At 39.5% G+C, this 23,606-nt stretch overlaps 2 protein-coding genes across 4 annotated transcripts in view; one reads left to right on the top strand and one right to left on the bottom strand.

Annotated features, from left to right (window-relative positions):
* Positions 1 to 209: 209 nt before the first annotated feature.
* DHFR (dihydrofolate reductase) lies at positions 210 to 19,142 on the bottom strand. The gene is made up of 6 exons (XM_055429319.2): positions 18,937 to 19,142; positions 18,508 to 18,557; positions 15,068 to 15,173; positions 11,478 to 11,604; positions 9,010 to 9,125; positions 210 to 4,885 (listed from the first exon to the last, which is right to left on the bottom strand). Exons 1-6 carry the CDS (start codon positions 19,020 to 19,022, stop codon positions 4,807 to 4,809), a joined length of 564 nt encoding a protein of 187 aa, XP_055285294.1. The 5' UTR covers positions 19,023 to 19,142; the 3' UTR covers positions 210 to 4,806.
* A 14-nt stretch (positions 19,143 to 19,156) lies between these two features.
* MSH3 (mutS homolog 3) overlaps positions 19,157 to 23,606 on the top strand; it is a 180,805-nt gene continuing 176,355 nt past the window's right edge. Inside the window, exons 1-2 of one of the 3 annotated variants that reach the window (XM_088838507.1) lie at positions 19,157 to 19,478; positions 21,078 to 21,198. In XM_088838507.1, the coding sequence (XP_088694633.1) occupies positions 19,278 to 19,478; positions 21,078 to 21,198 (322 nt within the window). In that variant the 5' untranslated portion in view covers positions 19,157 to 19,277. Of the gene's footprint in view, positions 19,479 to 19,601; positions 19,887 to 21,077; positions 21,199 to 23,606 lie in introns of those variants that run through there. The other 2 variants (XM_088838505.1, XM_088838506.1) reach the window with 2 other exon arrangements.

Raw genomic sequence — 23,606 nt, 5'->3', positions numbered from 1 at the left:
ATTTTAAAAAATTGAAATATAGTTGACTTACAATGTTTTTTCAGGTGTACAGCAAAGTGATTCAGTTACATACATATATATTGTATACATAATATATGTGTATATATATATATATGTATATATACACATATACATACATATAGAGATGTGGGTTTGATCTCTGGGTTGGGAAGATCCCCTGGAGGAGGAAATGTCATTCTGCTCACATATTCCTTTTTTGTAAATTATTTTTTATTGAAGGATAATTGCTTTGAGAATTTTGCTGTTTTCTGTCAAACCTCAACATGAATCAGCCATAGGTATACATATATCCCTCCCTTTTGAACTTCCCTCCCATCTCCCTCCCCATCCTACCCCTCTAGGTTGATACAGAGCCCCTGTTTGAGTTTCCTGAGCCATACAGCAAATTATCATTGGCTATTTTACATATGGTGCGCCTGTATTCTTGCCTGAAAATTTCATGAACCAAGGAGCCTGGTGGGCTACAGTCCATGGGGTTGTCCAACTCTGCAGTTGGACATGACTAAGCGACTAAGCACAGTGCAGCACATGTATATATACCCGCCCCTCCAACACACACAGAGGTTATTACAAGTTGTTAAACACAATTTCATGTGTTATACAGTAGGTCCTTGATGCTTACCTATTTTATGTATATTGGTGTGTATCTGTTAATCCTACTTTATCCCCCCTGTTCCTTTCCCCTTTGGAAACCATGTTAGTTTTCTGTCTGTGAGTTTGTTTCTGTTTTTGTAAATAAGTTCATTTATAGTTTTAAGATTCCACAAAAGTGATATCATATGATATTTGTCTTTGTCTGACTTCACTTAGTATGATAATCTCTAGGTCCATTCGTGTTGCTGCAAATGGCATTATCCCATTCTTTTTTATGGCTAGTATTGTGTTGTATATATGTACATCTTTATTCATTCATCTGTCAGTGGACACTTAGGTTGCTCCTATGTCTTGACTATTATACAAAGTGCTGCTATGAACAACAAAAGCAGGTTTTTTAGAGAAGAAATTTTGCCTCAAGACTGCCATGTCAACTGCTGGTTGAATTTCAGCCTGCTGGCCTCCTCTGCAGACTTCAGACTTGTCAGCCTTCACAATTAACTGAGTCAATTCCTTAAATCTCCTTACATACATACATATATGTATGTGTGCTAAGTCGTTTCAGTAGTGTCTTCTTCTCCACCTCCTGACTTTTCCTTTGATTATCAAACTATAGCCCAGGAAGTTCTCTGTGCATGGCATCGCCTCACCCATCCTCTCGTAAGCCTCACAAGCATCCTATTCTTATCTCTTTTCCTCTCGCTGAATTCCTTCTGCACGAAGACATAAAGGACTGTGGTGCCGGAGCTTTTAGGAGCCCTTTGAAACACCACCAGATGACTTCCGAAGCAAGATGCATTTCCAAACTATTCAAAGATTCAAAAATAGAAAAATGGGTGTAAGTCAAGTTATAATCCTGATCTTTCTCTGTCCCTTTCTGGCTAACTGCTCACCCAATCTGTTTTTTTTTTTCCCCCCTCCAGAGTTAGACTACATTTCCCAGGCTTCTTGCAGTTGGATGTGGTTATATGACAAAGTTTTGGTGAGTGGAATGTGGAAGAAAGTCATGTGTAACCAGTTCTTGGACTGCCCTCGCGGCCAGACCTCCCACAAGTGATCCTCCATCCTTTCTCCTTTTTGGCAACAATCCTGGAAATGCCTAGTCAAAGACAGATATCACAAGGTGGAATGAACCTGACTCCCTTTATCACCACCTGGAGAGCTACTTGCTGACTGGAAACACCTGTGTTGGACTTCATCTGAGCAATAAACTTCCGTGTGTTAAGTCATTGAGATTAGGGTTTTATCTGCTAAGGCAGTGAATTCTCAATCAACATGATGAGTGAACAGCATTACTTTCACTTTTAATGTACTGGAGGGGAAGGGCACACGTTTGCTTTTATCTATTGATTGGGAATGTCATTTATAGCAATGTGGTTAATATAATAAAATGCCAAACCAGCCCCAAATGTCAATGCCACATAGAATTTATTATAAGATTGAATATATGATAGAAGTGACTTAGCGCAGATTTATGAGTTAAAAATAATTTCTCAGATTTTAACAGCATGGTTCTATTATTTCAGTTTTTCTTTCATTCCCTTTTTCCTTCCTTACAGGTATTTCAAATTTAGTAGGTCCACAGCCAAAATCAAATGCCACCAGAAAATCCTGTTACCTCCAACTTTTAAATCTATCCTGAATCTAAATTTTTACTGCACCCAGTTTTCCAGTTTGAATTACCATCATTCCTCTCCTGAACCTGTAATTAATTGGTCTTCATGCTTTTATGTATGTTAAAGTTGTAAAATATTTTAAACTATCTGTGCCTTTATACTTTTTACTATATAAAGAAGTATGAAATTGTACATAATCATAAACATAGAATTGTTTTAAAGTGTTTACATTTGCTGGTCCTGAGCATGTCATACTTTGGCCACCTGATGCGACTGACTCATTGGAAAAGACCCTGATGCTGGGAAAGATTGAGGGCGGAGAAGGGGACAACAGAGGATGAGATGGTTGGATGGCATCATTGACAAAATGGACATGAGTTTGAGTAAAGTCCGGGAGTTGGTAATGGACAGGGAAGCCTGGCGTGCTGCAGTCTGTGGGGTCACAGTCAGACATGGACATGAATGAGCGACTGAACTGAACTGAGAATGTCAGCAGCCTCTTATTGCAAACACCTGGGACTCTGTTTAGAAGTGGGTGTGTTCAGTCATACACAGGTCAGGGAGTTGACAACCCTGGGAGTAACCCCCATCAGAGTTGAGGATAAATACTCCAGCTTTCCTCCCCTCCATTTCCCAGATATTTCAGCAGTATTGAGTTTGTAACCCAATGGGAACCTGCTCACTGACCTTGAACTGGTCTTCTTACCTTCCCGGTTTTACTTTTCCACATACCAACTGGTGCTTTCTAATATCTATCAAATAAATTGGTATTAGTGAGAATACCACATCTGATGTGTGTGGATGGTACCTTGCTGTAGTTTTAATCTACATTTCTCCAATTAGGCAGGGACATCTTTATATATATTTTTGGTCATTTCAGTTTCCTCTTCTCTAATTGGCTTCCTTCTTTTTCATGTCAGTATCTAAGATCTATAAATTCTGGATACTAATAGTTTTCTGGTTATGTTCCTTGCAGAGAGCACCACTGTTTTACTGTGGTTTGTAAGTCTTCCTCAGTATTGGTTCCTATTTTTCTGTGTGATCTGTCTTTTCCCTCTAGGAAGATTTTAGGACACTTCTTTTATTTCTGATGGTCTGTATCCTAATTTTACTGCTAAACATAAAGGGCTCTATTTATTAAGTCATTTTTTTAATAAAAATAAGCACATAATATTTCAAAAAATCTAATCACAAGAGACATACCTAATGCAGAAAATAACACTCCAAACTGGTTCTGTCAATAGTTTGCTGCATGCTTTTTCCCACACATTAACATTTATTAAACATCTTGAGTTGATACATAAGTTGCTTCTTAGCAGTTTTAGGCATTTTTCAGTCATCCTTTTTTTTACTGCTGCAGATGTTATATTTTATACACATACTAAATAGTTCTTATTAATTAACATTTGGGTTCTTTCCAAGTTTTTAAAACAAAATTTTGCAACAAATATTCTTGGGCCTATCTCTGTTCAGGAATAATTTTTAGAAGTGGAAGTTCTGGGTCCAAACCCAGAATATTTTGAATTTTAATTGATATTGCTAACTTACATACTAAAAAGGTTGTACCAATTTATAAGGCAGAAAATGCTATTTTTTTATATTAATAATCTAAATCTTTGCTAACAAGATGGGTAAAACATGCTTTAGTTTTCATTTTTTAATTCTGTGATGTTTGGTTTCTAACTTACTAATTTTGGTTTCTAGCAATATTCATTCTCAATTTAATACCTTTTAAAATTTTAGCCATTATGCTTGATTTTATTCTTTTTTGTAAAGAGCAGCCAATTCTTGTTCTATCATTGTAACTAACATCCTGTGAAATCTCACTGAAGGTCAGAAACAAAGTTTTTAAAGGTCTCAGATGTTCTCTTAACCTTCAAAAGGTAGTCTTGTACCTGTTCATCACTATCCTTGTGGAATGGTCTGAGTGAACAGAATTTTTTTCAGTAGTGTGATCTATATGGAGTAATTCTTAGTCCCTCTTTTGATCTAATTTAATAACTGAATGTTAGTTTTTCTGTTTATTGTCCATTTCTGACCTTTGGACTTACCCCCTATCTCTAGAGGCTCTGGTTTCAACTCTTGCCACCAGGGGACTCTCCCACTTTGGGCTGTCTTGATTGATATATTCTACCCTAGGTGGTGCTGGTAACCTATTCCTGGCCCTTAATGGGCATTCAGTTATAGCAAGAAATGTTTTACAAATGGTTTCTGATATAGTCTAGCTAAGATTAATGGAGAATATACAACTATGTAAAAAACAGCTAACTCATGAGAACCTACTGTATAGCACAGGGAACTCTACTCAATGCTCTGTGGTGACCTAAGGTAAGGAAATCCAAAAAACAGGGGACAGATGTATATGTATAGCTTATTCATTTTGCTCTACAGCAGAAACTAACACAACATTGTAAAGCAAGTGTACTCCAATAATAATAAAAAAAGATTAATAGGGAATAAAGTACATTGCTTAGAAATAATAGATCTAAAGTGAACAGAAGTCTCTACAACAAAAAATATATAGTTTTTTTTGGGGGGGAGAAAGGCTTGAAATAGACTGGAAAACATTTTCACATTAATGGTTCTTTTCATATACTTCAAATTTGTACTTAATGCCTTTTTCCTCCTGGACATCCAAAGGAACACCTGGATATCTGTAAAAGAGAAAGATGTATAATTAAATATTATGCAAATATATTATACATGCAAATAGTAAGAAAAACTTCAAACTCTATAGAACATTAGAAAATGAAATGTATAATTCTTCTTCCTTTCCTTCTTACTCCTAATTCTTCTCCCCCAAACTAACCACTGTTAGCAGTTTGTCTTTATCTTTCCGCTCTATTATCCAGCTAATATGAAATTTCTTAAGGATGTTTTATAAGTCTTAAACTTGGTATCAAATTTCTTGTGTGAGCACAGGGAAAATAAAATTCAACCTTTAGCTGTTAGAGTGGAACTGAAGTTATATGTGATGTATGGTTCTTGATTTCTGTTTAATTAGTAGACACGACACTGCTCTAATTCCCCACCGTATGGCTTATTGCAAATCCTTTACTAGAATCACTGTTTAATTTTTCTATGCCCTAACACTCACTTAGGTTGGTGCTCCCACCAGCTTCTAAGTCAAAACCCAGGACCTCCTTTGGATATATACTTAGAAGTGGGATTCCTGGATCATATGGTAGTTCTACTTTTAGTATTTTGAGGAGCCATCATACTGTTTTTCATAGTGGCTGCACCATTTTACATTTCTATCAGCAGTGTGCAAGAGTCCTAATTTCTCCACGTCCTTGCCAACACTATCTCTCATTTTTCTGGTAAGTGAAGTCACTTAGTAAGTGAAGTCCGGTAAGGCTCTTGAAGAGATAATTTCACTTCCATGTTCACTATAGCCAAGATATGGAAACTATAGTGACAAATGAATATATGAAGAAAATATGTATACATAAAGACTATCATTCAGCTTTCAAAAGAGAAGGACATCCTGCCATCTGTAACAACATGGATGAACTTGGAGGACATTATGCTAAATGGAATGTCAGTCACGGAAAGACAGTACTGCATGATTCTTCTTACATGAGAAATCTACAGTGGTCAAATTCATGGAAGCAAGAGAGTACAAGGGTGGTTCACAGGGGTTGGGGGAAGGAGGAAACAGGCGGTAGCTGTTCAAAGGGTATATATAATTTCAGCAGGATAAGTAAATCCTGTAGATGTTCTGTGTGACACTGTGGCTATAGTTTACAATACTGTAGTGTATTGATGAGGGTAAAGAAGGAGAGTGAAAAAGCCAGCTAAAAACTCAGTATTAAAAAAACTAAGATCATGGCATCTGGTCCTATTACTTCATGGAAAATAGAAGGCGAAGAGGTGAAAGCTGTAATAGATTTCCTCTTTTGGGGCTCTAAAATCACTGTGGATGGTGACTGCAACCATGAAATTAAAGACAACTGGTTCTTGGCAGGAAAGCTATGACAAACCTAGACAGTGTGTTAAAAAGCAAATACATCACTTTGCCAACAAAGGTCCGTATAGTCAAGGCTGTGGTCTCTCCAGTAGACACAAATGGTTGTGAGAACTGGATCATAAAGCAGGCAGAGTGCTGAAGAATTGAGGCTTTCAAACTGTGGTGCCAGAGAAGATTCTTTATAGTCCTTTGGACAGCAAGATCAAACCAGTCACAACATGGATGACCTTACAAACAGAATACTAAGTGAGAGACTTCATATTATATGAATCTGTTAATATGAAATATCCAGAACAGGCATATCTATAGAGATAGAAAATAGATTGGTGTTCCCTAGAGCCAAGATGGGAGGGGAATAAAGAGCAGCTGCTAATATGCACAGGGATTTTTTTGCGGGGTGGTGAAAATGTTCTGAAGTTGAGATTGTGGTGATAGCCACAAAACTCTGAATATACTAAAAACCACTGAATTTTATATTTCAAATAGATGAATGTTGAGATGTGTGAATCATTTCTCAGTAAAGATGTTCATATTTTTTTTTTCTAAGAGTCAAAAAGCCAGCCCTGTATTTAAGTTATAAAGGATTCTAAAGGGTCACAGCTTTGCAAGATGTCTGATTGAGAGCAACAGGGTTTAGAAAGATATTTTAAAGGTATTTAATATGAAGCTGATTCACATAGTAATTTATTCTTTTTGTTAGTAGCAAAAAAAAGGTAAAAAAGAGGGACAGCAGAGATCAGCAACCACAGAAGGTGAGAATAAGCAATCTAAGCAGTACAAGAGAAAATAAGGTGGGACAAAAAAACACAGACAATTTTTAAAAACTGTATATACGGTGGTGGTTTAGTCATTAGTTGTGTCCAACTCTTTGCAATTCCACGAACTGTAGCCTGCCAGGCTCCTCTACCACAGGATTTCCCAGGCACGAATACTGGAGTGGGTAGCCATTTCCTTCTCCAGGGAATCTTGCTAACCCAGGGATCAAACCTGATCGCCTGTGCTGCAGGTGGATTCTTTACTGACTGAGCCACCTGGGAAGCCCTATGTGTATATATATAATTGAAATCAATAATGTGATTTTTCTAAGCAGTCACCTTTGGAGACCACATAAGCAAAAGGCTGTACTTTGGTTGTTTAGGAAATTTTTAGAGTTCTTAGAATTTCCAGATTTTTTTAGAGCTAGTTAAGGGCCCACACTTACACACTTCATTTGATTCAAGACCATTACCTATATTACTCTAAAAGAAAATGCAAGTGGCTCAGTCGTGTCCAACTCTGCAACCCTATGGACTGTGGCCTGCCAGGCTCCTCTGTCCATGGAATTCTCCAGGCAAGAATACTGCAGTGGGTAGGCCTATCCCTTCTCCAGCGGATTTTCCCAACCCAGGAATTACAGCGTGTCTCCTGCATTGCAGGCAGATTCTTCACCAGCTGAGTTACCGGGGAAGACCCCCAACTCTAGAAAATAATATATTTTACTCTAAAGCTTTATAGTAAATACATATAATATACCTTACCCTGCAAAAGTATGACTTAATTGAGACTGGCCCTCATCATCCATTTATACACCTTTTGCTCTGAATGTTGCTTTTAGGAGGAATTTCCAAAATCAAACTTGCACTCAAAGAAAGACTGTTTTCAACCAAGAACGTATGAAAGAATGTGTTAAGAGCTAGTCTAAACGTGTTGGTATAATTAATCTTCTACTCTCCATAGCCAACAGCTGAAAAGTGCTTTTAAACTAAAATGTTTTCACAATCAGTTTCATGTTAAAAGTACAAGTACAGAGTAAATCAAATGTAACTTCTTTTTCCACCTCCACCACTACTAACTAAGTTCTTTCATCTTTCACCTGGACTACCGTAACGGGCCTCCCTCCTTCACTCCTGTCCCTCCAGCCCACTTCCCGTAACAGAACAGTTAAAGTGAAAGTGAAAGTTGCTCAGTGTCTGACTCTTTGTGACCCCGTGGACTATACAGCCCATGGAATTCTCCAGGCCAGAATACTAGAGTGAGTACCAGTCCCTTCTCCAGGGTATCTTCCCAACCCAGGGATCACCCAGGTCTCCCACATTGCAGGAGGATTCTTTACCAGCTGAGCCACAAGAGAAGCCCAAGAAGACTGGAGTGGGTGGCCTACCCCTGCTCCAGAAGAACAGTATCACTCTCTAGTCAGAACCCTCTAACCTCGCCCTTCGTCTGATCCCTTTCGGTCCTCTCCTCACTCATAATGCCCACAGTGGCTTTCAGGTGCAGGGAACATGCCAGGCTTGTTTCTGCCCTCAGGTCTCTTGCACTAGCTACTTCTGGTTTCTGGAACGCTCTTCTCAGGTCTTTGTGTGGCTGGCTTCTTGCTGTTTAGCTCTCAGTGTAGGCATCACTGTTCAGAAAGGACTTCTCAGACTACACAGCATCTACCACATTGCAGTATTTCAATTCATCACACAGCAACTCTTTGGATGCTTATCTGTTATTTACCCCCCTCCTCCTCTGTTATGAAAAATGTGATCTGGAGCATAGTGATAGTAACATCACCCGTCTAGGTAAGCACTGTATCCCCTAAGGCAGTGGTCTGATCTGAATAAGCAGAGATCTCACAGAATGAACCAAGGCTGACTCTCTAGATTTCAGCAAAATCATTAAAACCTGAACCTTCCCAAGTGTGTTAAAGCAGATACCCAAAATTCCTATAGCATATGTCTATAAAACACATTACTACCTTGAATTCTATCTGAAGACATATACTCTTTTTTATAGTTCTTAAGCAGGAAAGCCAAAGGTGCTTCAGACTAATAACATTTTACTTACTCTGGAAGAAGTTTATATTTTTCAAAATCAATTTCTGGGAAAAACGTATCACTTTCAAATTCTTGCATGATCCTTGTCACAAATAGTCTAAGATGGCCTGGCTTGTTCATGGCTTCCTTTGAAATAGAACAGAAGGCATTAATTTCCTTATTTATCTGTGTCTAAAGCTATAGAAACTCTAATATTTTTAATTACCTCCAAAGTATGCTATACTTATCCTATTCTTCACTTTGGGTCCCTGCAAAAGTATGACTTAACTGAGAATGGCCCTAATCATTTATCAATAATTACAAGGGTGAATTCAAATATACTCTGGGCTCTAGTGATTCATGGGGTCGCGGAGAGTCGGACACGACTGAGCAACTGAACTGAACTGAACTGAACTAGTTTGCTTGCATAAACTCTTTTTGTATCTAAGCATTCAATTTTTCTTTTATCTTTGGTTCTTGTTTAAGAATTAAAACCCCCAAAAGATCTACTTTCCCTCCATGGAAAAAACTTACATATTTATATGTATATAAGGATAAGATAGTAATTTCATAAAACTTTGACTAATGAAAATCCCAAGGGCATACTTAGTACCTTTACATAAAAGTTAATAATGCTTCAATTTCTCAGCAGATAGTCACAATGCATCCCAGGGACGGGGGAGCCTGGTGGGCTTCTGTCTATGGGGTCACACAGAGTCAGACACGACTGAAGTGACTTAGCAGCAGCAGCAACACATTCTGTCTGTTGTTGCCAATGACTGCATTTGGTCTAAGAGAGACAGTGCCACTGCCTATAACACTGTTGCTAGTTTCTACAGAAAAAACTGCCCTGGAACAAATATCTTAAAATTCAAATACAAAGTCAGGAGTCAGTCCCAACTGCAGCTCTAAGAAAGCAACAACTCTTGATTTTGAAATAGCTTACAGAGGAAAAAAAAAAAAAACCCACAAAACCATATACATATAAATTCAAGTGTTTGTAATCCTTAAGATTCCCCACAGTCAGAACAAATTTTACTTTTTATTTTCAATACTATGGCTTCCATTAAATCAGTTTTTCTCTTGCCCCAACCAAATCAATTCTCACTGTACCAAAAATTAGAAAAATTGAAGGGACTAATCACAGGAGCATTTGAAGATATATATCAAAGTTAATGATATTTGTACAAGTATATGCATGACTGAGTCCCATCAGTATTCACCTGAAACTAACACAACGTTGTTAACTGGCTATACCCAATACAAAACAAAAAGCTTAAAGTCTGGAAAAAAAGTAATGGTTAATGATATTTGGCCCACTGTTTCTGTACAGAGTCAGATGGTAAATATTTTAGGCTTTGTGGGCCATACAGTTTCTTACCTTTGGAGCAAAAGCAGTCATAAACATCAATAAACCAACAGGCATGGCTATGTTCTAATGAAACTCTGTTTATAAAAACAGGCTGGTAGATTTGAATGTTCTACAAGTCATTGTGATGTGAAGTAATCCCTAGTGAATTATCACCTAGGGATTCTACTTCTTTATTTATATGCGTTTAGATATATCAAATTATATAAAGGTATTTAGGTACTTATATCGTTTAGAATACATTTTCAAGTGACTGCAGTATTGAATCATTCAAAATATGATAGGCACTGAGCAAAAGAAAGGATTTGTTTTCTTAGAAAATTCATACTTGGCCAAAAAGAAAAATGTCCATTTCCCCCCTATTACAAATGGAGGAAATAAAGGTTGTAGAAACAGGAACACAAAAAATAAGAATTTTTATAATCCCACCTGGGATCTTGGTATACCTCTTCTTTCTAAAATAATTTCAGTGTTTGTATATTACCACAAGCCATCAAAGGATAGGGGCTGATGTTTTTTTCTTCCTATAAATGTTCATCTTTCATCAATGTTATAAAATTCTATTTATGAACCTCAGCATTTTCTAAAGCTGGAGGTCTTCTGCTATCAAGCAAAAGGAATTATTTTTTATTTTACATACTGTCTTCCTTTATGATATGAAATCATGTAATACTTTCTCTCTATCCTCATTTTAAATGAAAACTGTTGAGGGAGTCTTCTGTTTTTAATTTGCTCATATCCATCTAGTCACTGTATATCAATGGAGAGCCACAGCCTTTTCTCGGTAAGGAACATATTTATCCTGAAAAACAGATGATAACTCAGTGTATCCAGGACACATACAGAAAAGTAAACAATGAAATGCAAATATAATTCTCAGGAAGGGTTTACAATGTTTTTGAAATTGGAAACATCAATTATTTTCAATTGAAAATAAATTGGTATAGACCTAAAAACTTATTTTAAAAGTTTCATTTAGTTTGTGTGATAGTGTCAAAAAATGAGTAATTCAAACTGACAAAATGTCTAACTTATAGAAATAACACGCTTTGCTCACGGCTTATTTTTTAAGTTCAGATGGCAGGGAAGCAGAAAGAGCGTACTCTATATTCACAGATAATTTTACTTACCTTATAAACAGAACTGCCTCCCACTATCCAGACCATGTCTACTTTATTTGTTAATTCCGGATCTTCAATAAGTTCTAAGGCATCATCCAGACTTTTGGCAAGAAAATGAGCTCCCTTTGGAGGTTCCCTGAGATTAACAGAAAGAATTATACATAATATCTACAAATATCATTCATATTACTAAAATAATCTGACTAGGAAACAGTAATTATAAAATAAAAATCATCATAAAACATAAAACCTTTCAATAAAAAGCATTTAGCATCAGTATGGCCCATTGCCACTAATTCAACCCTTATTTATATACAGTCCACAATGAATCAAAACCAAAACCACTTGTGATATCGCATGCTATGTGTGGTAGAAAGATCGGAATGGTAGTTGTTTCTGGAGGGATGGGGTAAAGATTCACCAGGAAGGGACTCGAGGCAGCTTTCTGGGAGTGAGAGTAACGTTCTCTATCTTGGATGTGGGCTTATACGGGTGCATGTTGTTGTTGCTGAGTTGCTAAGTCGTGTCTGGCTCTTTGCGACCTCATGGACTGCGGCACACCATGCGTCCCTGTCTTCCACCATCTCCCAGAGCTTGCTCAGACTCATGTCCGTTGAGTCAGTGATGCTCTCTAACCACCTCATCCTCTGCCGCCCTCTTCTTTTGCCTTCAGTCTTTCCCCGCATCAGAGGCACAGGTGCATACATTTGTTAAAATGTAGGAAATGTACACAGAAGACAGAAATGTACATTTTGTTGTACACAGTATTTATTTCAAAAGAAAAACAGTAAAGTAATATTAAACTCTAGTTTTCCAAGTTTATTTATGTTGTAGCATGTATCAGTAATTCATTCCTTTTATTGTGGAATAATATTCCATAGCATGGATAAAGCACATTTTGTTGATCCATTCTTCAGTTGATGGACATTTGGGATGTTTCCATTTTTTGGCTACTATGAATGATGCTGCTTTGAATATCTCTGTACAGGTTCTTATGTAATTATGTTTTCATTTCTCTTGGGTATATACCAAGGGGTGGGACTGCTGGGGCATATGATGATTCTATGTTTAATGTTTTGAGAAAATGCCTATTTTACAAATGTGGCTGTGTAATATTTCTTTTAAAGCCACAACTGGATTGTCTAGAGAGCTTTGGAAAGACATTTTTTCCCTATACCTCATTAAGGGAACACTTACCCAAAATGACTAATATCTGGCAGCAAATTTGGGGGCTACTTTGAGGATTCAGTTTCTTTTTACACTGGGGGTGGTGATGGTTAAGAAACTGAATCTATCTAAAAGCTTACATGAATTAGAGATTTACCTGTGTGAATCTCCCCACTTTTTATTTAGGACTTAGCAGTGCCTGGCACACAGCAGGTGCTCAGGAATATATGTGGAACTGACCACAAGTAGGGAAGCAGAAGGAAGGACAAAAAATAACTTTAAAATTTTTCTCTAACTGGTATCCTTATTTCCTTGGTGTGCTTGGTAATAAAGATTTTAAATTTTCTCTCTGCCTTATAAAAAAAAAGTGAAAATACACCAACAAATGTTATATATAAATACATAAGAAAAAACCAAATCCAATTACATACACCACAGGGGGGTCATAAGGAAAAAACTGGAGATATGCTTCCCCAACTGAAAATCTCCCCCACTGGGATTTCTGTATGTTTGCTTTAGCTCAAGCTGGCCATAAATAAACCGTTCCGTTCTGTCGCTCAGTCGTGTCCGACTCTTTGCGACCCCGTGGACTGTAGCCTACCAGGCTTCTCCGTCCATGGGATTCTCCAGGTAAGAATACTGGAGTGGGTTACCATTTCCTTCTCCAGGGGATCTTCCTGACCCAGGGATCGAACCCAGGTCTCCCGCATTGGAGGCAGACGCTTTAACCTCTGAGCCACCAGGGAAGCCCCTTAAGTAGTATTAAAGAATATGTTATTAAAGAGTCTCTGGGAATGGCAATATAATCAGTGAATCTGGATTCTACCAAGTAAAGACATAATCAGAATATCCTAGCAATCAGGAAAGAGAGACTAGCATGAAGATTGGGGCAGATGGCAAGATGCACATCAACGTATTTCCCTACCCAAAGGCAATCAGTGCGAATATTCTGGTACACTTTCTTTCATGTTTTTAACATATACCATTCTAGGAGGGGTTTGGGAGAAAATCTACACAAGCCTGAATCCGCTTAGGCTATAGTTGTGCAGTGTTTTTTTCCTTCCCATGGTCTTTGATACATTCACTTGGCTAGGCTACAATACTCAGTTATTTAGACAGCAATCTAGGTGTTGTCATGAAGGTATTTTGTAGATGTGATTAAAGCTGATAATTAGATGACTTTAATCTGGGTGGACCTAATTCAAGGGGGTTGAAAGGTCTTAAGAACAGATCTGAGGCTTCCCTGAAGAAATTTCACCAGTGGGCAGCAGCTTCAACCCCTTCTAGAGTTCCTGCCTGTCCTTCCTGATGGTCTGCCCTAGAGGTATTTGAATTTGCCTAGCCAGCCCCCACAATGGTATAATTCCTTGTAATAAAATTCTTTTACCTATCTATCTGCTACTGGTCTGATGCTCTGGTTGAACCCTAATAATACACATGGGAAAGGAATATTATGACCCCTGTTCTTAAGCAAGCAGTACTGTAGGATACTGCATTCTTTTTCTACTTAGATTATTAGTTTAAGAGAGAATAACTACCATGCCAATTGAAAACTTCCGCTTAGGGTATAATTCAGCTGCTCCCCTCCCCCCAAATCCCTTGGGGTTCAGGAAGTTATCTCAGTGAATTAGGACCAAGGTAAACAATAACAAAAAGAAACAAAATAGAAAGCACGTGTGGAGTAAATGCCATGGAAGCCTTGGTGCAGGACAAAGCACTGGACTGACTTGATGAACAGCCTTAAAACTATTACCTGAACCACTTCTCCCTCCTCACCCTGCCAAGTCCCCAAGGCATTTCCAGGCATCCAGATCTATGTCACCTAATGTTAGATTGGTGAACAGAAAAATTCCTTCCACAGGTCAACTAAAGACACTCCTGAGAATCCCTGGGAAATGCTTCCATTTCAAAACTTTGAAATCTTTAACCTTCAGACATTGGGTAAATAGCCTAAGTACAAAATATTATTTGGGTGTTGTGGTAAGCTAGAAATGACAGAGCACAAGATGAAATAACACAGCACAGTTTTTAGCTTATTCTAAAACTTACATCTTAGTGTATTTAGGGATAGGTACAGAGAAAGGATAACCACTTAATTTTGGCAAGTTCCAAAACATACGTATTTTGATTTCATGTGAAACTAGAGTTTAAGTTACATTATATAACTGATATTTAAGTTTACTGAATAATGGTTCAAGGAAACTTGCAAATCTCTTACCATAGTTAGATTTAATGTAACTTGTAAAGTGATGAAATCATAAGTTACTGTCATGAGGCATAAATAACTGCTACTTCATTTTCTGTAATCACCTTTATGATATTAAGTAGTTTCATCCATAGTAACAGTCATACTATTTCAGTCATATACTAAACCTCTACCATAAGAAATGGAACACGATTTTCTTGCGGTCAATTTATGTTATAGTACTTACTTGAGTTCTCTACTGAGAACTATATTAATTCTGTCCTTTAAAGGCCGATTCTTCTCTGGAATGGAGAACCAGGTCTTCCTACCCATAATCACCAAATTCTGTTTACCTTTAAAATCACATGGAAAGAATAAATATATTTTGGGAGCATACATATATATTTTTATATACTTATATATATATATATATATATACACACACACATAGATATGATGGTCACAGCGACACCTAGTGGATCTGCTTTAAAAATTAAAATTTAAAACAGCTTTACCAAAATTCATCATTTGTCATCCATTATCTAAGTCTAGTAACTATTATTCCTTTTGGCTTTAGCCAATTTATAACCAATATATAGCTTTAATCAACTGTAATCATGTATATTATAGTAGTTAAAAGCAAAGATACTGGGATGAAGTGCTAAAATTGAATGTATTGTCATCTGCTAAGCAAGTCATGTTTATTTCCTGGGAATGGCAACCCACTCCAGTATTCTTGCCTGGAGAATCCTATGGACGGAGGAGCCTGGCAGGCTACAGTCCATGGGGTCGCAAAGAGCCAGACATGACTAAGCGACTTCATTTCACTTCTTAAGGGTATTTAAGTTGTTATGGGTATTTAAGGGCTTCCCTGGTGGCTCAGATGGTAAAGTCTCTGCCTATAATGCAGACCTGGGTTTGATCCCTGGGTTGGGAAGATCCCCTGGAGAAGGGAATGGTACTCACTCTAGTATTCTGGCCTGGAGAATTCCATGGGCTGTACAGCCCACAGGGTCGCAAAGAATCAGACATGACTGAGAGACTTAAACATATATATATTATTTGTATTTGCATACTTTATATATTTAAATTACAGTAATTTTTCTTAAAGATGGCTGCTTAATATTTCAAGCAATGAGCTTAAAACATTAACAATTGTGCCTCTATGCTTCTTTTTCAAGTATACTGCTTCTATAAAAACTTTACATATGTAGCTTCCATTTTTGTTTAATTACTTAGGAGGGAAAAACCTTGGGAGCTGGATATCTGGATCAAAGGAACATATACATTTCTATGATTCTTGATATGTTGAGAGACTATCAAAGGAATGCATGTATCTGTTTTCTTAAAGAATCATTAGTTTGATTTTTTCAAAACAAAAACATGAAATTGACAAACTGCAAACTGAAAAAAATTTTATTTTCCTCCAAGAATAAACAACACCCCTCTCAACCCATAATTCAGAGAACCCTTATACAATATACACTATATTTTCAAGGACAGAACTTAATGTGTTCGATAAGGAGATTATCAACCATTAAAGATAATGGAGCTAACAGGTGAGGAATTCTGATGAGGAAAATGGCACAGACCTGACCGAACAACTAAGGTAGAAATGATGAATGAAGGACATAGGGAGACCGCCGAGATATCCTTGGTACCCTTTCTTTCATTCATCCAAGAAATACTATATTTACTGAAAACAAGCAAACAGGCATAGGATGCTCTTCTTATTAGCAGGCCTTACTTAGGATTCTTGAGAGCGTTCATGTCAATCCTTTGCCTTAAAGCTCTTGCCATCTTGTCTCGACCAGTGATTCAAGGGCCAAATCCAAGGACCTTTTATCCGAGCTGTTACAGTTCTGCTGCATCTGCTCCTTTCCGATTTACAGTTCCCCTGTTTACTCTGCTATTGCTCCTCCAGTGAACAAAGATACACTCCTCTTACGTTTTAAATGGTCCTCTCCCTCATGCCCATATTCTTTTCCCTGGTTGTCCTCTTCTCGCCAGTGGCTCAATTCACCTCGTTCCCTGGGCCTGACGTTGTCTCGGATATCCTACAAGCACTCCAAAATCATCATCATTAGAGCTGCTCACTATTTCCCATGTCACTTAGACTATCAAATTGGAAATCTGAGAGTTCATCCTTGCCTTACTGCACCACCTTCAACTTTCGGATCTCCAAATCAAGTATCTTGTAACCATTTTTTGCCCTTTGTCCTCTCTATCGCCATTCAGACATCATCTTATAGCAGAAGCGATTTCAAAAGCCTCTTCTGTTCTCCTTTGTGGGCAAACATCCGCTGGATCATGGAGAAAGCAAGAGAGTTCCAGAAAAACATCTATTTGTTTCATTGACTATGCCAAGCCTTTGACTGTGTGGATCACAATAAACTGTGGAACATTCTGAAAGAGATGGGAATCCCAGACCACCTGACCTGCCTCTTGAGAAACCTGTATGCAGGTCACGAAGCAACAGTTAGAACTGGACATGGAACAACAGACTTGTTCCAAATAGGAAAAGGAGTGCGTCAAGGTTGTATATTGTCACCTTGCTTATTTAACTTATATGCAGAGCACATCATGAGGAACGCTGGGCAGGAAGAAGCACAGGCTGGAATCAAGATTGCCGGAAGAAATATCAATAACCTCAGGTATGCAGATGACACCACCCTTTTGGCAGAAAGTGAAGAGGAACTCAAAAGCCTCTTGATGAAAGTGAAAGAGGAGAGTGAAAAGGTTGGCTTGAAGCTCAACATTCAGAAAACAAAGATCATGGCATCTGGTCCCATCACTTCATGGGAAATAGATGGGGAAACAGTGGAAACAGACTTTATTTTTTTGGGCTCCAAAATCACTGCAGATGCTGATTGCAGCCATGAAATTAAAAGACACTCCTAGGAAGGAAAGTTATGACCAACCTAGATAGCATATTAAAAAGCAGAGACATTACTTTGCCAACAAAGGTCCATCTAGTCAAGGCTATGGTTTTTCCCGTAGTGATGTATGGATGTGAGAGTTGGACTGTGAAGAAAGCTGAGCGCTGAAGAATTGATGCTTTTGAACTGGGGTGCTGGAGAAGACTCTTGAGAGTCCCCTGTACTGGAAGGAGATCCAACCAGTCCATTCTAGGGGAGATCAATCCTGGGTGTTCATTGGAAGGACTGATGCTAAAGCTGAAATTCCAATACTGTGGCCACCTCATGCGACGAGCTGACTCACCGGAGAAAACTCTGATGGTGGGAGGGATTGGGGGCAGGAGGAGACGGGGACGACAGAGAATGAGATGGCTGGATGGCATCACCGACTCGATGGACATGAGTTTGAGTGAACTCTGGGAGTTGGTGATGGACAGGGAGGCCTGGCTTGCTGTGATTCATGGAATCGCAGAGTTGGACACGACTGAGCGACTGAACTGAATTGAACTGACCTTCACAGAAGCCTTTACCTAGCTTCCAGTTTTGCCCAATACCTGAATTGTACACGCCCACATAAAATTTCAAATAAACTTTTTTTAAAGGAGTGTTTAATAAGTCTTGGGAACTGTGTACACATTAATGTTAAGACAAAATGTCCCAGACTTACATGAGAAACTTTTCAATTAAGTAAAATTTGCACTGGTCAGCTTCCTTGCACTGGTAAGCAAGACCTTTCGCAAACTTGAAGCACTTAAAAATGCCACATTACCTTCTACTGAAGAGACTGTAGTCATTCTTTGGAAATACTTGAATTCATTCCTACAAGTTAAGAAAAACACGCAGTTACTCAGAATGTGATCCCGTGGGCTTAAGCTCTAAAGCCCCCCGACAAACGGGGCGCTCGTTGCGGGGGCGGGGGGGCACTTCCAGGGCTGGGATTTCGCTCCCGGGGTAGGAGCGGGAGGTAAAGGTCTAGCCGGGCAGCTGGAGCGGGACGTAAATCAATAAATTGCCGCCAGTCTCCGGACGCAGAAGGAAGCCCAAGCCTAGCTCTTGCCAGTTCAGGTCACGAGACCGACCCCTTCTTCTCCCAGCGTCGGCCCGACCCGGCCCGGCTGTCCCGATCAAGGACCGTTGGCGCCAGCTCCGGTCCAACACTCTCGACCCCCACCCCCACCCCCCGGGGCTCAGCAGATACCTGAGCGGTGGCCAGGGCAGGTTCCCGTTCTTGCCGATGCCCATGTTCTGGGACACAGCGACGATGCAGTTCAGGGGACGAACCATGACAGCGGCAGGAATCACTTTCGAGCTAGCCCTGGACTCCGACCCCCGCACGGTCAGCCAGTTTGGCGCGAAAATTTGGCCGCCCCGCCCCTCCAGCCCAAGCGTGTAGGCGAGGCCCCGCCCCGCCCCGCCCCCCGCCCCGGCGCACCGCCGGGTCACGACGTGCTCGCGCCCGCAGCCACCCCGGGAACTGCGGCCGCGGGCCCGCGCTCCCGGCTCGGCCCGGCTCTCGGGCTGTTGACCCCCGGCCTTGCGATGTCGCGCCGGAAGCCGGCCTCCGGCGGCGCCGCTCCCGCCAACCCAGCGTCTGCAAGGCAGGCTGTTTTGAGCAGATTCTTCCAGTCTACGGGAAGCCTGAAATCCACCGCATCCCCAGCGGGTGCAGGCGAGAAGGCGGACTCTGACTCCCCGGCGCCCCTAGCGTCCACGCTCCCGCCTCAGTTGCAGCCACACGTGGTGGGTTCGGTCCAGGACGGGGCGGGGCCATCCGGGAGAGGGGGCGGGGCCATGCGGGCGGAGGCAGCGCTTGTGGGTGGGGCGAGATGAAGCGGGGACAGTGCGCGAGAATCGGCGAGGTGATTGGGCCAGACGGGAAAGGGGCAGGGCTCAGGAAGGAGACGGTAGGAAGAGGTGGGCCCGCCTCCATCCTAGGTGCCCTCGAACAGGGCCTCCCTTGTGGCTCAGCTGGTAAAGAATCTTCCTGCAATGCTGCCTGGGTTCGATCCCTGGGTTGGGAAGATCCCCTGGAGAAGGGAAAGGCTACCCACTCCAGTATTCTGGCCTGGAGAACTCCATGGAGAAGTCCATGGGATCGCAAAGAGTCGGACACGACTGAGCGAATTTCACTTCACACTCCCACTTGAGGTATTAGTTTTGAGGTTAGGGCCACACCAACTCTTAATGGCAGCCCTGAGACAGAAACTCACGCCTCCTGACTCCCATTCTGATGAGTAGTGTACCTCTTTTAATCTCCATTCTACCCGCCCTCCCCCCACCCTTTTTTCCCCCCTGAATTGAGGGTTGAAGAAGAGCCTTGTTCATTTGTTATGTGTTTAGTTAGGTGACTGGATGAAAACTGGCGTTAAATCTCGTTTTTAGTGTTGCAACAGCCTTGCTCAATGTTTCGGGCGATTACCAGTAAATGTCATGACTAATGTGCGGTTCCCTGGTGACTGTACCTACCCCTTGTGGTTCAGATTATAAAGTCTGATACACGATGTGAGTGGATAAAGTTTCTTGAGACGATACAGATGTGCTAGTCGTTGGGTCCTTCCTGTTGCTTGCCATCCTTTGAGTAAAATAGTTTTGTTTTTGACCAGGAACACTGCCACAGAGGAAAGCCTAAGGGTGAGCCCTCACTGGGGCTCCCTGGTACAGCATTTCTCAAACTGAAAATGTGGAAGGGAGTTGTAGATTGGCTTTTAAGTAACCCTCCAGATTTTAAAGCAGGTGACAGCTTGGCTGCTTCAAAATTTTGTTCCCTTCATTTATATTTCTTCTAAAGAGGATTGTACCCCTCCTGTCTTTGTTTTTTGACCATAGTGTACATTTCCATGAATTCACCAAAATTTTATTTTACACCTACTGTTTAGAGGTCATTTGGTGAAGGACCTAAGTTTTTGACAGTTTTTCTGCCAGCATACAGTCCACAGTCTTGTGGCATCTTCAGTGGCAAAACATAAGCCAAGTTTGAACACGAAACAGTTCAAAAATGATACTGTTTTTTAATTATCTAAATATTAGTTTTTTTCTTGAAGGTACTCTATTTAACATAGGTAAGTGGTGTGATTCATAATCTGAGATAGGGCAAGGCTGACTAAGTGAAGAAAAGTATCAGCCTTGGTTCTAATTCTGGGACTGCTTGAGATGTAGAAGCTCATGACCTGACCTCCAGCTTGTCTTTGATGATGGTAGAACAGTTCACCCATAGCTCTAAGTAGACAATTCTATGAAGGCTGGATGGCAAGAACCTACTGTCATTCAGAAGTGAAGTTTAAATTATTTTGTGTATATCAAATTTTGAGATTAGAGATGACACATCCTTTTCTAACATAGGTTGCAGAAATGGACAGAAGTAAAAAGAGAGCACTGGAGAGTGATGGGCCTGTTAAAAAGAAAGCAAGGAAAGTCCAAGAAAAGGAAGAAGGAAGTGATTCTGTAATGTCTGGGAACTCTGGTGAGTTCTGGGGCAGTTTTTCTTCGTTCTCACAAGTCATGGCTCTGATATTCTTGTGTTCTCCTGAGGGTAGAGGAGGCTGTAGGAGAATTGGGCCATTTTTTTCCTTTGTGGAGAAAGGCTTCCATAGCGCTTGAGTAGACTGGCACCTTCTTAAGGGGTGGTGTGTGGGTAGAAGGTTGGGGAAGTAGGGGTAAAAGCTGGAGTTGTGCAATTTGACTGTAGTTCTTTCAGTTTTCTCTTTTATTCCCTTTAGCAAATTTTGGTCTTGATTATAAAAGTAACACATTCTTGTTATAAAATTTTCAAAAAATTCGGAAACATAGAAAGTAGACAGTCAAAGTCCTCACAGTCTTTCTTTCAGTAAGGCCTGCTGCTGATTTTTGGAGATGCTGTATATTCTTCCAGATTTTTCTACTTATGCACATCTATATGTGTAAACATATACCACAAATTAGTTAACTGATGACATTTCATAAATTTTAATATACTATATATACCAATTTGCAACTTTTTTCCCCCTCTTAGAGCATTTTGAACAATATTCAGTGTTAGGACGTGTAGATTTATCCTGTCCTTTTTAATCATGGAGCTGTTTCTTCTGTCTGTGAAAGGATTTTGGGTAAAACCACCTTTCCTGAGCTCCTGGACTTCTAGCAGAGGTATTGGATACAGATAGTTGAGCAAATTTTTCTTTAGTTAATTGGCCTCAGACAGTTTATGATAGGAAAAGGCAGAGAATGTTTCTTTCTTCATTATTATCACGAAATTAGTTAAAGACAATGAAGTGAAGTGAAGTGAAAGTCACTCAGTTGTGTCTGACTCTTTGTGACCCCATGGGCTGTAGCCTGCCAGGCCCCTCTGTCCATGGAATTCTCCAGGCAAAAATATTGGAGTGGGTAGCCATTCCCTTCTCCAGGGAATCTTCCCAACCCAGAGATCGAACCCAGGTCTCCCGCATTCCGGCAGATTCTAAACCATCTGAGCCACAAGGGAAGCCCAAAGAAAATGAGTCAAAAGCAAAAAAGAAAAGTTTCAGTTTGGTGGATCAAGAAGTAAAATTTGAATTTATGTATGAAATAACTGTAGAAATGGAGATGCATGATTAAAGTGCCTGAATGGGCGTGACTGGAGGCATGACTTGACAGAATTTGCATTTTCTGGGGCTGTCTACTTTTCTTTGCTTCATTACTCTGCATAGACCTGATCTATTTGGTTTTTCAGTAAAGTCTTCAAGCTGTTAATGAACAGCATCTGTTTGCCTGCCATTGTTCTGGAGGCTTTTTATAGTTCTTTTATTCTTCCCAACAACCCTTGTTATTCTCCTTTTATAGAACAAGAGATGGGTGATATGTGAGGTAGGAGGGTTACCACACTTCAGTGACTTACCCTGGCACCCAGGAGAGATGAGGTAGAAATGGGGCATCAGACTTGGAATGTTATGATATAAAACCTTTGTTACTTGTTAAACTTTGCTCTCAGGAAGAAGAAAGAGTTTTCACCAGTCAAAAGCTGGGTGATTACTCCACCTGATTTTTTTTTTTAATATCAGAATTATTAAGATATAATTGCAGGTTATATAGTTTACCCATTTAGCATGCACAGTTCAATGACTTTTAGTATATTCACAGAATTGTGCAGCCCTCATTAAAGTCAATTTTAGAACATTTTCATCACCCTCAAAGGAAACTCAGTACCTGTTAGCAGTCACTTCCCATTTTCCCCCAACAGCACCCCTTCAGACCTAAGTAAGCACAAATCTATTTTCTGTCTATAGATTTGCCTATTCTGAACATTTCATATAAATAGAATCATACAGTATGTGACCTTTTTGTCTGTTGTACCCCTTTCAAAAGTTTTTTGATGTAATTTCTTGTTGTTCATCTTCTTGTGATTTAATTTTGTTATTTCATAACAGAGAATTTGGTTAAATTTTAGCCAAAACTTTTATTTTATATGGTTAAATTTATATCTTAGCCATTTTAAAGTGTACAGTTCAGTGGTATATACATGTCTGGCTACCTTTGATAAATAAAATCTCCCCAAATTCAGACTTGCTTTTTGTTATTAATATTATTTTAATTACAGATAAACATAGTGTAGAACTCTGTCTCAAAAGCATTTTGAAAAATACAGATATCCATTATCTTAATACTACATAAATTTGGACTTTACAAAATCAATTAAGGATACAATAAAATATAACTAGAATATATGAAAAGAATATACAATTAAAAAAAAGACCTGGAAAATGTATGAGATATTATGCCTTTAAACTGTACTCAGAAAGTTCAAATTGAAATTTATCTTAAATTCATATAATTTTCAGGTTATCCTTGAACCATTTTATAAAAGACATCAACCAGTATTTATAATTATTGCACACTAATATCCTAAAGTTAAAGCTA

The sequence above is a fragment of the Moschus berezovskii genome, chromosome 8 (assembly GCF_049115385.1).
Source record: "Moschus berezovskii isolate FMDL1 chromosome 8, NW_MosBer_1.0, whole genome shotgun sequence".
NCBI lineage: Eukaryota > Metazoa > Chordata > Mammalia > Artiodactyla > Moschidae > Moschus > Moschus berezovskii.
This window is presented reverse-complemented; position numbering and strand designations above follow the sequence as displayed.

Excerpts from the sequence above, each read along its gene's own strand:
- DHFR (XM_055429319.2), bottom strand. The coding sequence starts at position 19,022 with ATGGTTCGTCCCCTGAACTGCATCGTCGCTGTGTCCCAGAACATGGGC. Across the intron at positions 18,558-18,936 it reads CTGCCCTGGCCACCGCTCAG|GAATGAATTCAAGTATTTCC; the intron begins GTATCTGCTGAG and ends CTTAACTTGTAG. Across the intron at positions 15,174-18,507 it reads TACAGTCTCTTCAGTAGAAG|GTAAACAGAATTTGGTGATT; the intron begins GTAATGTGGCAT and ends GTGATTTTAAAG.